Source organism: Equus caballus, chromosome 14, assembly GCF_041296265.1.
Source record: "Equus caballus isolate H_3958 breed thoroughbred chromosome 14, TB-T2T, whole genome shotgun sequence".
NCBI classification, from domain to species: Eukaryota; Metazoa; Chordata; class Mammalia; order Perissodactyla; family Equidae; genus Equus; species Equus caballus.
In genome coordinates, this window is record NC_091697.1 from 65,922,495 (window position 1) to 65,941,077 (window position 18,583).

At 35.8% G+C, this 18,583-nt stretch overlaps 1 protein-coding gene across 26 annotated transcripts in view; it reads right to left on the reverse strand.

Moving 5' to 3' along the window:
- Positions 1–2,236: 2,236 nt before the first annotated feature.
- CSNK1G3 (casein kinase 1 gamma 3) overlaps positions 2,237–18,583 on the reverse strand; it is a 104,813-nt gene continuing 88,466 nt past the window's right edge. For 14 of the 26 annotated variants that reach the window (XM_014730713.3, XM_014730712.3, XM_070233150.1 and 11 more), the window contains 3 exons: positions 13,949–14,055; positions 13,420–13,443; positions 2,237–4,656 (listed from right to left, as the gene is read on the reverse strand). In XM_014730713.3, the coding sequence (XP_014586199.1) occupies positions 4,602–4,656; positions 13,420–13,443; positions 13,949–14,055 (186 nt within the window). In that variant the 3' untranslated portion in view covers positions 2,237–4,601. The remainder of the gene's footprint in view (positions 4,657–13,419; positions 13,444–13,948; positions 14,056–18,583) is intronic. The other 12 variants (XM_070233162.1, XM_014730714.3, XM_070233154.1 and 9 more) reach the window with 1 other exon arrangement.

Consider the following 18,583-nt stretch of genomic DNA (forward strand, 5'->3'; position numbering starts at 1 on the left):
CTTTGAACAGGAAGTGATTAATCTGCAATGTAATGACATGCCAAAAGCAAGAGCCGAATCTAATAGAGTTCTATAAATACCTCCCAAATGATGAATATGCTGAATTAAAATCATACACTTGAAGACTGATAACAGTACTTGGTAGTATCTATTTGTGTGAAGACATTTTCAAAGATGAAATACATAAAATCACATTACAGATCAGACAACAGATGAACATTTGCAATCAATTTCAAACCCCAATTAAGTGAAATACTGTCCCCTCAAAATAATTCAACTCATCATTAGTAGACCTGTATTACAAAAATTTTGCACTCAAGCATTAATATATATTTTGAATTTCATCAATACAAAATTAGTGGAAATTTGTTTTGTTCCTCATCACACAGGTATATAGAAGCCTCAGTTTTGCCTCTTCGTCCACAAAACCTAAACTTTACAAAAAAATTTTGCTAACTCCTAGTCTAGAGCAGTGCAGGAGAGTTTTTCCATTTAAGTAAAATCACGCTGTGGTAAACCGTGAACAATTGTTCTTTCTAACAAAACCATTTTCAGATCCTAGCAATATTACCTGCTAATACTTCTATATGCAGTCCCTTCTTTGGTTATGATCCATGTATTGTAAGGAAGTAAACTTCCTAAGAAAATAACATGTGGTTCTATATTAGAGCTAGCAGAGAAGAAACTAGTTAACCTGAACATCAGCACAGTTTTATATTCGATTTATTTGTTTTCTACCAGAAAAATTAGCTTTTAACTCTACTAATCCAGTCCTATCACCAAAACCCTGAAAAGCTAAAAACAAAAATATGTCAAATAAGGTACTTATGAACTCCCTTTTTACCTGAGCTCAAAACATTTTTCAAATGTACTCATTCCCTGTATGTGATTTCTAATAATATATTCAGATTTATTAAAGTTTCAAAATATTAATGATAATGTGTTCTAGTTTAAAACAATTAGGTTTGCCTTTATGCTCTATTTTTTCTCATCATAATAGTGGATATCTATTGATTTTGCCTGTGCAGCATCCATTCACTCTCCTTCTGATACCAATACCCTCATTTCCTTTTGGGTAACAACCTTTCTACCTCATTTCTCAGTCCCATGTGTCTTCTGAAGATGGACCGAGGACTCAGGCTCAGCCGTTGGGAGAACAGCAATCCCTTGGGCATAGTAATTGGCTCAGGGGTGGGCACGGAAGCAATGAAAGAATAAACGTCAGTCTTAGCATTTTATTGGAACTGGTGAGAGAAATGGCGCTCTGTTTTGGCGGAGGTTCTAAGACAGTAGGGTAGAAGTCTGAAGCTGCTGGGTGGCCACTTCACCAACACACATGAAACATCTCCCTGACAATGAAAATAGCAGGGTAGAAAACAAAACTCAGAGATACAGGCAAAGGCAGATTCCTGACTCTGCAACATCATTAAGCATGTCTGAAGCCAGCTCTACCACTGGACTTCGTAGTTAAATGCCATAATGTACACCCCTATTGCTTAAGCGAAGTTAGGCTGCTATCACCTGCACTTCAAAGGCTGCTGACTAATGCAACTATACAATCATTCAGATTGAACCCCAATCTTAAGTCAGATTTTCCTAGATAGAGCCTTTCAATGTAAGTTTAACCCATGTTATGTTTCATCTCCAGATCCTTCTATAGTTTCTTAATGCTGGTGCTTAGTGGACACACTATTCATGGGCTTAGTGTGTGCTGCTTCGCCTTATCTTACCTGTAGCATCTTTCAGGAAGCAGAGCCATTAAAACCATTTTGTAAAATCCCTTAAAGCACCTAGCATGATGAAACTGTGACATACTGTCACAGGTAAACGCTCTCCATCTGCAATGATGTTAAAGTCATTCACTTAAAGTTGGATTAATAATGTTTCATTTCTGTGAACATAATAGTAGGACTTCATTTTTCAAAAGGAATAAAATGATTCCTTTTCCCTTGGTTTATTAGTGGCATCAGTTTTAATTAATTGCTCTACTAAGTAGTTCAGAGAAGTGTAACAAAAAATTTTTTTAAACTTTCATTATAGAAAGATTAGATCCTTCCTGGTATGTGCTCTTCACAATGGGGTTCCAACAAGACAAAAATGAAAACACAAAAGCATATTCCTCTAGCTCTGCTTCTCACACACACTAAACTAAATGAACTGAATTTTTAAAATCCCGATCTTAAATTAGTGAGTGGCATTATTTTACCCATGATTAGAGGAAAGGGGAAAGAGCAAGTTTAAAAAAACTACCTTTATTTTTTATTTCTTTTTCAGTTACATACTTTTAAACAGGGATGTGTTTCATTATTCAGACATTCAGGCAATGTTGACTTCATTAGTGTTGACAGAAAAGAAGCATAAAAATGCAAAACATTGTTGGGCTTAACCTGAACATACCTGCATTACCTATTATTGACCAGTTTGTGTTGCCAAAAGACTTATTCCTTGGCATTAAAATGGAGCACTTAAAAATATTGCTAAAAAGCAAATGTCTACACACTGGTCTTTGCAGCAAATAAGGGTATTTATACTTTTAAAATATTTTAAGTCCATAATTGGATTAATATACACACCTTCTTATGTATAAGGAGTTCAGATCATATAAACACTGTACAGTCCAAAAACCCTACTGAGAATAAAACTAAATAGGCTTATGATAAGAAATACAGATATTGCATGTATTTACAAATATCATAGACACACAAATTTGGTCAAATACTGTAAAGAAAGAAGTGGTTTCACATTATAATGGCCAAAACATCCATCTACCTTGCTCAAAGCAAACAAAAATAAAAACTCAGTATGTAACTCCTGTAGTTTAAGACATCATGACAGTATACAAATAGATAGAATGGACTCTGTTGACCAAATTATACAGCAAATGTTTTCTAGGCTGAGTGTAGGTCTTTAAAATCAAGAACTTAAAAAGATCATTCATAGGATTCAGAGCAACAATGATGAACAATGTCTTGATTTACAGTATTCATATGGGTGCCTAATTCATCAAAAACAATGCACTGCTTTTGGCTAATAAGAAAAATAAATTACAAAGCACAATTAAATCCCTGTAAATGCAATAATGAAGTCAAAAATGTAGATTTATTTACTTTAATTACACATTTTAAATGTTACCTTGAGACAATAAAAATAAATAAGCACGCCTGGAGGCAGGCACTTAAAGACAAAGAAGGGGCTGCACGGAAGGAGTAAGTAACCATTTTATAAATGAAAGTTGGATATGAGATTGGGCAACATAACTGTATTTCTAGCCAGTCTTTTTGTTGTAACTCTTCTTGAAAATCCTGGCTAGTAGGATGTGACAAAGTACACCTGTGTCTTTATGGTTTAAAACAAAGCATACTTGAAAAGTGGACTGGGTTTCCTTGTTTACAGAACCGTCGCTTTGTTCGTATGCAGGCACTTCAAAAGACTACGGAGGCAAAGCACCTGATCCCTCCTCTCCAAAATAGTTTTCAATCATCAAAATTCTGCTAAAAAGTAGGAAAATTCCCGAGAACCAGCAAAGTTGAATACAAGAGACTAATGTGCACAGAGGGCAATAGAGTGACCCAGTTTTTATTGCTGGGGGTCTTTCTTTTTTATCAAAGAGCAAATAATTAATAAACAGACACCATTACATGGCACATCGAAAGTTTTCTGCTTAAGGAGAACGTAATCATTCAGCAGTAGGTTTCAGTGGGATCTCCTTAGACTTCAACTTTACACATTGCAATGAGATTCACATTTATTTCTTCTCCTTAGTGTATTTTTTTTTTTAAACTCCAACATGTCTTATTTCTTGAAGTATTCATTTCTTGCTGTCTAACATACATTATTATCTGGAAGCAAAAAGTTACATTATACAAATATTTTGCATTTTTTAAAATAAGCGCTTTTGCCACTTCGGCAACACTGTACTTCACATAGTGGTGCAACAAAAGCAGAGCTCATATTTACCACACTACTCGCAATTCATTTTACTACTACCATCCGCCGAACCCACAGAGCTTTTTCCTCAGTACCTCTGGGCAGTGGCTGTACCATGATTTCAGAGAGAGAATGTTAAGATGCCTCATGAACAGCAGTACCATCAGTAAGACTGAAATCAATGCAGATGTCACACAAAAAACGAACTTCTCAAGGAATAACTTCTTTTAGATATGTGGGCAACTCTGTTTTCTCTGTTGCGTTATCCACTGGGGAGAAAATTCCTGTTTGATTATGCTCTTACAGAAGTTATAAAAAGCCAGATTCGGTAGATAACTGGTTGACACTGAAGATACTGTACTGCTTTCTACAACAGGAGGAGAGCTTCTGAAAATGTTCTATAGAACTGTATTCACCAATACCACCTCATTGGTCCATTCCATTCACTGATGGGCAAAGCACTCATGTTTTGACAAAACTTTAAAGCTTCCATAAAAGTTAAATTCGAAAAAATATGAATGTAAGACAACCACAAAATGAAGTATGAAAGTATGACATTTTTGTTTCTAAGAGTGAGTCCTTGAAAATATATGTGGTCACTACAGAGATGATTTTAGTCACAAGACAGCAGATGAACACGTAAGTAACTCCCCATGATCTGTCTGTGTCCAGAGTCATTTGTGGCGCTGTATGGTTTTCCTTTTCCTTCGTTTGAAAAAACAGCAGCACCTGCAGATGGAGGGAGAAACTCCTTTTATTACAAAAGCACTAAAACGTAACAAAGGCTGAATCTATCATATTAATTTAAATGGTCATAAAAAGCAACAGGCTAGTGCAAGATAAACAGTGAACATGCCAATGAAGCATATATATTAGTGAAACTATGGCAGAGTTATTGCTATTGTCTCATCAACATGCCTTTTAGGAATAGCAAGACATTCTATGCACATGAAAAGGAGCAACTAAACTGAAAAGGCTTTACACCAAGTCTACTTGAGAAGCTATGGAGTTCTGAATCCTAACCAACCCACTACATTTTATTTTGGATACCTATTACTTTCTGGCAGTGACATGCTTTTATAAAGTTCACCTTATGCATTCGCTCCCTGTGCTCCTGATATTTATATATGATTGTTGAAGCCACTGTGAGAAAAGCAATAATGATCCTAATATTGGGGATTTTATTTTCACTAAGAATTAGTCTAGATTCCAAAAATAAAAAGGGAAATCCCAAACACACCCTTCAACATGTTCCATCATATTTATGATGAAGAGAGAAAGAAGAAAGAGAGAAAATACACTAAATATAATAAGAATGTCAAGACTGGTACTTTTTAAATCTTTAAAGATTAAAGAAGGACAAGCTTATCACAAGTTATTTTAATTGAGATAAAAATTATGCTTAACATTTAAAATAGCATAATCAAGGTGACCCAGTTTTGTAAGTGAAAACTGATTCAGTTTTGCAGTCTATGAAGGAAATATCCTACTTATTTTTATTCCTAGTGAAAAAAATCTAGAGATGATCCCTGAGAGAACTAGTTCTTCTCAAAGTAAACTCTCCCAGTCATGAGAAGACGTAACACATGCAGAACAACGCTGACGCTGGTACGCACTGAAAGTTAATTAAGAATCTGTGATCAGCAGCTAATATATAACACACACATATATATATTCTAGAAACCTGGCTTTTTTACCCTTCCACACTTAAAAGGAAATCAATCTACCAGAACATTAGGATAACAGGCTCCACACATAGAGAGGCTCTTTTTTCCCCGCAGTGAAGCCCAGCGTATGTATATTAATGTGTAAGTCATATTTTGTAATAAAAGCAAGGCATATTTATACACACAGTGATTCCATCAACAAAACGCTGCCAATTCAAAGCCTGTATATAATGTGACCTTATAAAGATGTTCCTGTAATTCCTATCAGCCCATCTATATAAAAGGATATTAACTCAACATTTTTTTTTTTTAGATTGGCACTTGAGCTACCATCTGTTGCCAATCTTCTTTTTTCCCCTCTTCTTCTTCTCCCAGAAGCCCCCAGTCCATAGTTATATATTCTAGTTGTGGCATGTGGGACACTGATTCAGCATGGTCTGATGAGCGGTGCCATGTCTATGCCAGGATCCAAACCAGCGAAACCCTGGGCCACCGGAGCAGAGTGCATGAACTTAACCACTTGGCCACGGGGCCAGCCCCTAACTCAACATTTTCAAGCTAAGCCTAATAGAGACAGTACAGCTTTAAGTGTCCTATTCAGTAAAAGATTATGAAAAATGAAATGCTTGCTAGATATCTTTTATATCTTTCTGTGAAATAAAGGTAAACAGAAATCCACACTGTCCAGTTAAATTACACAATCTCTCCATCCACACTATCTTTAGTCCAAAATAATTCCAGACCATTTATTGTGCTTTATGCCATGATTATGGAATGACTACATGGCTTTCAAAACCAAATTACACAATTGCATTTTTAACTGCACTCAAACAGCACATAATGACTAGACCATGGAATGTGAATAATTCAAAATTATATATATCACCTGATAAAGATTCAACTAGAAACACGTGCAGTTATCAATCTTTATGAATTTTCCTTTGAGGTTACTACCAAAAAGAATGGAAATAAATTGCCCAATCAAAGGCCTTGAAAAGAGCTAACACTGTAAATGAAGACTATAGGTAAAATAGATTTTCCCTGGTTTTAGAAAAATAGTCAAACTTATTTCCTGTCAGCTACCTAATACTTTCTCAAATCTCTTATATGAATTCTCTAAAATACAAAAGCAAAACAAAAAATTATTCGTCAAACTACTCTGTAAGAGATGAAAACCATTATTCCAAAAAGAAACTTTCAATTAAAGACTTAGGAAAGAGAAAACATCCATATTGCAAAAACCAAAACATTAAAAAATTAGTATTTAGAGGAAACAGACCAAATATTTAGACTATTAAATTTAAGAATATGATATTTTAATGGAAATTTATTAACCATTTAATGTAAAGTCCTATTAATAATGTTCGCTGTTCCTAAATACTGTTGTTTATCTTTTCAAATTCCAAAATACATTTTTCTAACAATTTTCTACTGAGAAAGTGTTGTAAGGTATAAAGCCTTTTGGAATGGGGAATTTAATATAATACATGTTTCGATAAACAAGTTCAAGTCTCACATTTCCTACACTTGTATTAGCAATTCACCTTGCTTATTTTTCCAGTATCATTAATCTGCTTTCAGTTCTGAGAGTTTTCTTCCCATTTCTTAGGTAATCTTTCCTTCAACCGTGTAAAAATCATTGAACAGAGAAAACCACTCCAAGCATTTATTTGAGACTAAATAAGATGTTCAAATAAATTATAATTGTAAAGGCCTTTTAAATTCAAAAGCAATCTAAAAAAAAGATATCTATTTTTCACAAATAAATCCCACTAAATTAAGAGCACACCTTTGAAACAGATTTGCAGAAGTAAAGCTGGCATGCTATTAAACAGACTACCACCAGAGGGCAGCCTTGCTTTATGCAATATGAATGCATCCAAATACAGAGAGACAACACAGATGCTCTCAAAATATGATATACTTACTTACAGAAGTTAAGAAGGAAATTGATATTTAACTTCGGGGCTGGTTTTTTAAAAGTCATTACCAAAACGACTCATTTATAGTCTTAGTGATCAAGAAGTTAGGTCTCATCTCAATTGTCTCCTGTGCGGGAGCACTCAATCTAAAATAGTTCTGCTGCCATATGGCCATTCTGTCACATAAATGTTTTATTTCCCTCTCAATACTTAAGTACTAATCTGAATTTATTTTATTTATTTGCTTATTATCTGCCTTCACATAGAACGTAAGCTTCATAAGATCCTGCTCACAGATACATCTTACAAATGGGCACAAGGTTCCTCACTTAATGAAAAAATGATTTGCCTCATAAATGCAACTCCTAGAGTAAGAACCTAGTCAAGATTCTAGAGTACATTCCAAAGCTAAAGTTCTTACCCATAAACCACAAACCCTAGTGAAACCTCAAAAAACGCCGATTTTAGGGGCTGTGGAAGCTTTTCTGGTGAAAAATGGCTTGCACTAGATTCTTAAGGGAGTCTCAATCCCCAGAAGCACTGCTCTCTAGATGCAGCCAGGTCGCCCCTCCCGCTTCTCTAATTCCAATGAGGCCTTGTCCCAGATGCTCTGAGCTGAGCACAGGAGATACTGAGTGGACATCATGCCATGAATTTATATGAGTGCAGGCAAATGCATAAAAAGAGGCAATGTAATTTTAATACTTGGTACACATGAAAGGGGGAAAAAGTTATTGGTAATAATAACTACAAATAATAGCAAAGATTCCAGGAATCAGCAGATACAGAGGTTCTCAGAGATGATGTGAGCAAGCTATTTTTATCAATAAACTCAATTATCTGGTCTTAAAAAATTATTCAAACCTTTAAAATTTTTAAATATATCTTAGCCCCTTGCTGCTCAGTGGCTACATTTTCTCATACATTAGTTCATAGCTCATTTGGGGTCTCTTCAGATCTGGACTGTTGACAATTACCTTGGGGAAACTGATTAAGCTTACCAAACATCTAAATCACATTCTTGTCAATGCCTCTCTTTTCCTTGGCTCTTTTTTGATTATTGCTTATGTGGTTCCACTGAGCCACTACGCTCCCACAAGTCAGGTTCATGCTTCTGACATGATCATTCCGCAGCTAGCCTAAAAGCTCTGAAGCCACATCTCTACTCTTAAATCCTTTGGGAGTAAACACTAAGTCCTGCTTCTGATGAACTTTAAGGTTGTTGCTTTAAATAGAGTTTAGGTAGAAAACAGGAAATTATAACAGATCAAAGCCCTAACTTGGTAGAAAACATACATAGTGAGAGTCAAGACTTTGCTACTGATATTGCACCATGTCCCTTTTACTCATTGTCCTCTTCTTCATGTAGAATTTGGCTTGTCTTCCTGGATTGTTGACATATACTTCCTTCTCACAGACCTACCCAGAAACTGAAGCATGCTTCTCTGTCTGGATCTGAGGTTCTTATCTGTCCTTCTACAAAGACTCACCGGCTCATCCTGTACTTGAGAGACTGCTGGGACCTGCCAGGCGCTATCCACTTAAGACTCTAGAATCTATCCTCTCTTCACCTGGGGTGACGAATATATGGAAAATATCTTTTATGACATCTAATCTTTAATTCTCTGACAAGGGATTTTTTCCCCTTAAAATGTATACCTAAAATGTAATTTATATCTCTGGATCTCTTGATTTAAAATGAGGAACTCTTTAGTTAAGCAAGAAGAGTTTAGATCAGAGAGCAAGACCACCCATATAACCACTCTAACTAGGAACCTGCAGACTCAACCTCATCGTAAATTTCTTCCTCTTCATTCACATCCAATTAGTCCCTCCAGTCTGAAACGACTTTCAAAATTTTCCATCCTCTCATGCTGGCTTAGTTCGGAACTTCTCACTTCCACCATTGCTAAGAGCCTTTTAAGTGACTTCCCACTCTAAGTGTCTCCTCTCTCCAATCCGCCATCCAAACTTCCCCCATCATAAATATGGCTATGCCCTTATCCTCCTTAATCTCAGCAGCGGTTCTCCACCGTCTAAGGCATTAAGTCCCCACAGCTCCTAAAATTTGGTTCCAACCTATTTCCATTCTTCTCTCACCCTCCATTAGGATTCCTTTCCAGGCAGCCTATCCTAGGGGAGAAAGAAAGGAAGATTTTCTGAAATTTGATGAACTACAGGAAATGATGTAAGCCTCAAAACTGCTGCCAAATTAATTTTCCTATGGTTCAATCTGATTATATCTTTTACTGGCTTGATATCCACAGCTTGCTTTCTTGTGCTGTGAAAAGACGTCTGGTTTTTTTCATTTGGCTACTAAGGCCCTTTGAGATTGAACACTTATTGGATCTCAGTTCCCACCAATGTATTCACACATTCTCTCCCCACATGGCTTACTCCTCAGACCCACCCCATTCCTTCCTTGCTCCACATCATTGCTCTACCTCTTCTCTCTGACTCCCTCTATCCACCTCCTTTGCCAAATCATACTCATCTTGGAAAACTAGTACAAATATATCCTTACCCGTGAAGACTTCTCTGATCTTCCCAGCTAGAAGTGCATACTCCAGTCTCTAAATTCCAATAACAAACATTGTATTCTATAGTGCCAATCCTATAATGCCTTGTATTAGACCAATGATTCTCAATCCTGGTTGTTCCCTAGAATCAGTTTAAAAGCGTTTTAAAAATACTGGTAATCAGACCCCAGCACAGATCAATTAAATCAGAAACTCTGATAGTGCAGCCTAAGCACTGGCATATTTTTAAAACTCCCTGGATGAGTGTGATAGGAAGCCAGGGTTGAAACCACTATGAAAAAGTCATTGGTGTACTTACTATCTTCTCTAATGGGACACAAGGGCCTTGACTTATCTGCATAATCATCATATATGAACACACAATAACTATCCAGTAAATGTTGGAAAGGGGAAAGAAAGAGAAACAAAGAAAAAAAATGATAATTTCATACTACTTAAAAACTCAACAACTACACTAAAGCAAGATGTGTTATCCTAAATTCCTGGAACAAATGATCCATTTGTATTATCTGTCTTGAAAAAAATTCTCCGCTACAGAAAAAGAGGAAAGCAAAATCTCATTACTAATGAAAGAGCCACTTCATACTTGGGGGAATAGAATACTTTCTAGCACTTGGAAATCATATATTTACCTTCTGAGGTACTATTCTAGGAAACTAGAGACTCTAAAATGTCCACTGTAGAATAAAAAGCAGAAAAATAAATCCTGTTCACATTTCTTAATCACAGACCAAGAGGATATGAGGAATGCAATAATAAACTTGTAAGACTGTTCGACTAACCCTGATCAAAGGAAAGACAACCTGTTATGTGTCTAAAGAAAGTTTTTAAGTAATGAAGAATTAGGGAAGTTCTGAGGATTTCTGTAACCCATCTGGAGTAAACCTTTACTGAAATCATGGATTGCCATCCATTTTTTTTAAAATAACTGCTTTATTAAGATATAACTCACATATCATGAAATTCACCCTTTTAAAAAGTGTACAATTCAGTGGTTTTTAATATATTCAAAGAGTTTTGCAGCCATTACCACTATCTAACTTCAAACCATTTTCATCACCCCATAAAGAAACACCTTACTATTAGCAGTCATTCCCATCCTCCTCTTCCCTGCCCCAGGCAATCACTGTCTACTTTCTGTCTCTATATATTTGCCTATTCTGGACATTTCATAGAAACAGAATCACATGATATATATGGCCTTTTGAATCTGGTTTCTCTCACTTGGCATAATGTTTTCAATTTCATTTTTTTATATTGTCAACTAATAGTCCAATGTATGGATACACTACATTATTTAGTCAATTATTTAGTAATAATTTATTGAGGCATACTATTTCAGGCCTTGGGGATCTGAAGATGAAAAAGGCCTTATTTTCAAGAAATTCAAGAAGTTTCAAAAAGTGGAACATAGATAAAGAGAATAAAATATCAATGGCAGACTTAAGGAACCAATGAAAAAAGGGTTCAGAATGGAAAATGGGAAAGACAGGCAGAGCCGCACTATGAAAGGGAGGAGGGGCGCTGGTGCCACACCAAGCAATCTGGACTTGATGCTCCAAGCAATGGAGAAGCTTTCCTTCAGGAATAGCCTTCCTATCACTTCCTTTTTTCTCATCTTCCAGCACGTACAGATAGAAACCCAAACCCATAAACATACACCCCTACACCCACCTCAACTAAATTACTATGCCATTCTTCAAAAACACCTCCATAAAGCATGCTCTCATCATCTTGCCAGTAAGTAGTCTTTTTCTTTACAAGCTCTAACATCCTCTTTCATACTTTTCTATCTTTAAAAAGCCTTTATATATTTTTTCATAGTATTTATCATATAGTGACATATACTAATACAATCGCAATCTTCCCTGCTGATGTGTAATCTACTCAAGGGCAAGGACAGTATTAGATATTTCTGAAATCCAAGCAGTGCAACTGTTGAATGAATAAATGGAAAAACGTAATAGATCCAGTTGAAGGCAGGTCTCTAGGAGGATGTAAACCAGAACAGCCAGTTTCAGTGAAGAATGTGGGTATAGAAGTAAAAATTGGGGACAGTGACGGAAGAAGTACAAGCCTGGGCCAACGAACATGAGAAAGGTCACTGGCAGCTGGAAGTGGAGAAAAATAGGGGTAATAACAGCTATTGAGTACCTGCCATGTGCCAGACAAAATACCAGTGCTTTATCACTTTTAATTTTCTCAAGAATCTATGAGGTAGGTATTATTAGCCTCATTTTACAGAAAAAGCAACAAGCCTGAAGAAGGTAACAAGTAAGGGGCAGAAGTAGGATTCTATAACCTATGTTTAACTGCAAAAGACACGTGCATTCTAATCAGCCACACTGCCACCCTACTTTTATAACTGTCCTTAGTTATAACCGCACACAAATAAGCATTAACTGCTGTTTTTAGTTTTGATGTAAAAATGCACAAGTATGTAGATGACTAATTATATCCTGAAATCCACTAAACTAAGTCATACTGTCAATAAATTCCATAGACAAGACTGACTAAAATTGATACTTGATCATTACTCTTTAAAAGGAAATATCCACAGAAGTTTCCTCATCTTGCAGCCAGCAAATAAGCCTTATTTTGGAAGTTAGGTTCCTTTGGGATATGAGTAGGATGTTCCAAAATTTACTAATCTAAGCAACTTTCTTTATTCACTCCAAGGCTGACTAAGAATTTGTTCTGACACTGAGAGAAGCATTTTAAACACAGCATTACATCTAAAGGCAAATGTCAGAAAATAGTTTAAATTCAACATTATTTCAACTAATAGGAATATTATTTTTCATAATATCTGCAATTAGCAGGAACTATGTAGATGATTTTTCGTAACACTCTCTCACCATAGTTTATCATGAAATTTATCGATTGTGTACCATGTGTATTCAATGGCAATAAAATTAGTAAATGAAATACTGTTTTAGTGATACTATCGGGGCGGGCATGGGGGTTTGCTACGTGTATTTAACAATTACAAACAGGAAAAAAGGAAGCTTAACTCAAAAACCTGTCTTTCTATTTAAAATAAAATAGCAAACAAAGCCTCTGTGTTACAGAACAAATGCACAAGCACAAGCAGGGTTGGTGTATCAACATCCACTCAATAAAAAAGTGCCCCAATTCTACATCACTTGAAGCAAAAAAGTTGTAGCAGGCAAAAGAGCTCCTCACACAATTATTTCTTGCTTTTCAGAGGTAACATAAATGACATCAAATACTTTTGAACAACTTTTACCAATTACGATTTCTATGTTGAAAGGTTTTTTTTTGAAAAACACAAAATGGTGCTAAATCTTTGAAATTACAGTCAGCGGAGCTATTTCTGCCTGCCTACACTTGAGAACTCACCACATGTTCAACACTTTCTGGCAGCTATACACAAAAAAAATACAAGGAAAAAGAGAGAGAGAGAGAGATCATCAGAAACAGCCCATATTGAAATTATCACATTGGTTTTCATGCTTAATTTTTTCCAAGCAGATTATACTTTACATTCACAAAAAGATTTAAAACTAATTATTAATGCATGCAGGATACTATAAAATTAATACTTATGCTTACAGAAATAAAAGAGCATCTATAGTACAGCAATAACTTTCATACATCAACATTCCTAAAAATAAAAAGCTAAAAATATGCTGTTTATTCTAAATATGAGTTTGAGCACAGTTCTTAAATAACTATTTTTGTATTATTAAAATATTTACTGGAATAGCACTATTTTAAACTGAGTGATCAAAACAATTAAACATACCACTTTTTTTACATGCACTTACTCCTTGAAAAAAATTTCCTGAAATAATTGTACATGACTATAAATCTCAAACATGCAGTTTAAGAACAAAATGTTACTAAAAGAAGCAGAACAAACACATACTTGGTTTCATCCATCACTTCTACTTCTGTAGGGGCTGTGATGGGTGCATTTGAACGTCCTGCAGTAGGATCATCTGTGTTTAACTCTCCATTTGTAGAACTTACAACCTGCAAAAAAAAAAAATTATATATACACAAAATAATTGGTTACACAGTGTTAAACATAATTAAGGTTAAAGCATTTAAATGAGAAAGTTAATATGAGGAACATAAAACAATTAGTATGTAGTTGTACATAACTGAATATACAAATAGATCTAGCTTTTTATTAAAGATCAAGGCTATCCAATATTTGCTTTTCAACTTATTTCCTTTTCATCTTGAAATCTCTGTCTCCTTCCTTCTGGTTTTATAGGCTAACTCTTACACTTACGTCTCAATCTGTTCCCTCTTATGTGCTCACCTCCTTTGGTACTTGGCTACAACACGAATTACTTTCCTTGCAAACTTCAACAACGCTCCTTCCAATGGATCCTTCACTTCAATCTGTAATCATGCCCAGGTCTCCCTTTCATATTGCCCATTCATTCACCCAGTTGTTCAAGCCCCAAATCCAGGAGTCACTATGATTCCTCTCTTTGACTTAAAATCCACATCTAATCCATCAGCACGTCCTATTAAATCCTCCGGCGAAACACATCTCAAACTTAATCATTTCTCCCTACTCTGCTACTACCAGGACTTCAGTCCAAGCCACCATTTTCTCTCGTGTAAATACGAGTAAAAGCTTAATAACTGGTCCTCTGCTTTTACTTATATCCCCCGCCATTAATATATTGTCCATACAACAACCAGGGTGCTCCTTTTAAGATGTAAATTAAATCCAGTATAATTCTCTGTTTAAAACTCTTCAAGTGTCGATTTCCTAATTTTGTTTAGAATAAAGATCCATACTCTACCCTAATTTACAAAGCCCCACAAGATCTGAATCTTGCCTACTCTGATCTCATACCACTTTCCTCTTTGCTCTCTAGCTTCCAACCAATAATGACAAGCTTATTTACACCTTAAGGCCTTGTTCTTTTCCTGCTTATTGGCTGTCTTCTTATCTTTCAGATTCTCAGAGAATGTCTCTAAAACAGGCATTATCCATCATACAATCTAAAGCTTCTGTTCAGTCACATTCAGTTATATTCTGTTTTTAATTGTTTGCATAGCAGTTATCCATGTTGATGTTTTCCTCACTGACTGATTGACGTGTTTCTTGACACATCTCCATCCCTGCCTCCATTAAAATTAACCTCTGTGGGGCCAGCTTGGCAGCACAGCAGTTAAGTTTGCACATTCTGCTTTGGTGGCCTGAGGTTCACTGGTTTGGATCCCCGGTGTGGACCTATGCACGGCTTATCAAGCCATGCTGTGGCAGGCGTCCCACATATAAAAATAGAGGAAGATGGGCACGGATGTTAGCTCAGGGCCAGTCTTCCTCAGCAAAAAGAGGAGGATTGGCAGCAGATGTTAGCTCAGGGCTACTCTTCCTCAAAAAAAAAAAAAAAAAGAAAAATTAAGCTCTGTGACAGCAAAACCATGTGCTGTTTCCTGCTGTATCTCCCCACTACACCTGGCACAGAACAGGCATTCAATAAATATTTGCTGAAATAAATGAATGCATACATGCATGAATGAATCTTAAGACAAGAGAAAAACCCTAAGAAAACTCCCAAATTCTCTTGGTCCTGCAAAGTCACTTTACTGTCCTATTTATTCTTGCTTTCCCCTAACTTGCCTTTTTAATTTACTACTTCCATTTTCATAAAATTTTCCATTCATTTATTCCTTAACTCCTTGCACTCTGTACTCTGTCCCCACATTACAACTCTAATAAGAGTTCTCTTGAAGGCTGCCAATGATTCCTAGGAAGGTTGCCAATGATTCCTAGGAAATATATTCAGTGGTCTTTGCTCAGTCCTGATTTTCCTGTACATTTCTGTATCACTTGGCAGCAGCTGATGACTTTGGAGTAAGATGAGTAAGGTAGATTCAAAACCTGGCTCTACCACTTACTAGCTAGGTGATCCTGGGAAAGATACCTATCTTGCTAAACCTCAGTGTTCTCAACCATGAAATGGGAAACAGCAGTATCTACCTAACACGGTAGATATGAGGATGAAATGAAATCAATTTATAAAGCACCATGACTGGCATAGAGTAAGATCTCAATAAACAGTGGCCACCATTATTACTGTCAGTTTCACCTACAATCATGGCTTCATCTATCACCTCTATGTAAAGGATTCCCTGAGCCTAACCACTCACCCACATGTTCATTTAGCTAGACCAACACTGGCACCTCAAACTCAATATTTCCAAAACAAAATTTATCACACTTCCTCTTAAATTTGTTACTTTTCCTGTGGTTCCAATTTCTATTAAAGCCCTACCATCTCCCCATATCTCCAGGCTCAAAATCTAAGAATCATCTTAGATGCTTCCCCTACCTGATCTCTTCATAAGAAAAAAAATGTTAACATATCAAAGGCCTAGGCACCAGAGTTGACAGCTGATCATTAGACTTAAGAGTACCATTTACAGAGCCCCATATTTCTAAAACTTAATTAACTCAAAATTTCTTACTGAGAGGCTACAATGTGCCAGGCAGTGTTCTAGGATCTTAGAATACCACAAACAAGACAAACATCCCTGCCCTCAAGGACCTGATATTCTAGCATGGAGAAAAAGGCTCCCCTGCCGCCAAGGAAAGTAACTAGAAACCAACCAATATATCTGAATTAATGCAGGAATTATGGAAGTTCATTTTCCTTTATCCGATGTGGAACAAGTACTTAAAAATGAACACTGCATTTGTGCCTTAGCTGAAAACACACAAAACTGCCTTGATCATCTTTAGAGACAATCCAAGGAGAGGAACGTGTTGGGACATGTTCCCAAGAGGAACAGACCTACATCTAAGTCTGACTCTCTGCTTCTGGGGCACCTACTTCCTCCTTTCTGTTATTTTATTGAGCTCTGTGTCAATTTTTTCTCTTTATTTCTCTCTCTTTCTGAAAACATTTAAAAACAATTATTTGCTCTAAATATCAAACATAATTTGGTTCTTTATTCTCAATTTTTAAAATGTCAGAGCTCCTACACTGAATTGGAAAGGAGCTAGAAAGCAGAATTCTTACCTTACACTTTTGTGTTCTCACTACCTTTAACTAGCAGTGCCTCACATGTAGTAGATAATCAAAACAGTTCACTGAACAATTTCCACTGCTCTTCCCTCAACGTAATATTCAACAGGTTTCTTTTCCTCCTTTTTATTCAATGGCCCCACATAGTTGGAGGAACCCCATCTTGAATTACAGGCAGCTCTTCTAACGTGTCTTCCCTTACTTTAAGTCATAGAATTGAAAATTTAAAACCCAGCTATTCTAAATTTTCAGCAACAGCAATTACATATGCATTGTAATTATATAATCTGACTTACTTCAGTTCACACACAGTCATACCTGACTTTAGTAAACTTTATTTTAGTGAAAGGTTTCAAATCCCATTTTACCTGGTTGACCAGAACCAGGCCAGAAGGAAGTAATAACTTCCTTTATGTAAATTTTTATTGTAATTTTTCCTGGGTTTCCCAGATTCCCTAAGCCTCTGAGTCAAAGCCAATATCCCAGGGTCAGAATGGAATCAATGTGATAACACAGTTCTCCTGGAAAGTTAGCCTACTTAACACCAGTGACTTGAGAGTGTATCATGGCATTAAAATGGTTTTCACTTAAGAAAACTAGTGGGTTTTTTTCCAAAGGGATTTTACAAAGAAGAAACAAAGACATAATATTATAAATAATGTCACTATATTCCTGGAAATCTAAATCAATCAATCAAATATATACAAATTATTTTTATAAGTCAAATTCTAAAGAGTAATTCCATTTAGATGACACTTCTAGAATTATAACTTGAACTAAAACATAACAGTCTCTGAAATGTAAGTGTTTATCAGGCTTATTTCCTTAACGAAAGTATATGTAAAAATGACATGCTTCAAGGCTTAACATTTCAAAAAATAATTCAGGTGTCTTACAGGGTTTTTTGTTCTTATTGTTTTTAAAGAAATTTTCTCTGATATTCCCACTTTGATAAGAAACTTAGTGCACTTCTTATTTTAAGAGGTAAAAAAAAAAAAAAGGCACCCAGACTGCAGTTTTACTATTCGTTTACCAGGGTTTAAGGGAGTGGAGGAGCACAGACTGCAGCTAAGTGTGGGAGATAAATGATGGTTCACTTAATGGCTGTCTGCCAATCTAATTCCCAAGAAAGTCATTCACATAGACTTTTGAGTACAAAGATAACACACAGTATCTTTGTAGTCAATGATCTTAAAAGGCCAATTAATATACTTTCCAAATACAATAAATTCATACAAATTAGTTTTACTACTATCTTCCTAATTTCTATGTGAGCTCTTGTAAGCATATTACCAAGTGCTCGGTAAAGACTCAATATGTAATTAACCAGATCTCCATCTAATCCATAAACATATTAGAAATACTAAAACATTATATATTTTCCTTATACACTCAGCTTTTGCTAAAAGTCACCTCTAAGAAAGTATACTGATAAATGAGATATAGTTAAGAGTAACTCCCAATGAGTTTATTGGACCTTTGCTAGGGTTCACAGGTACTAT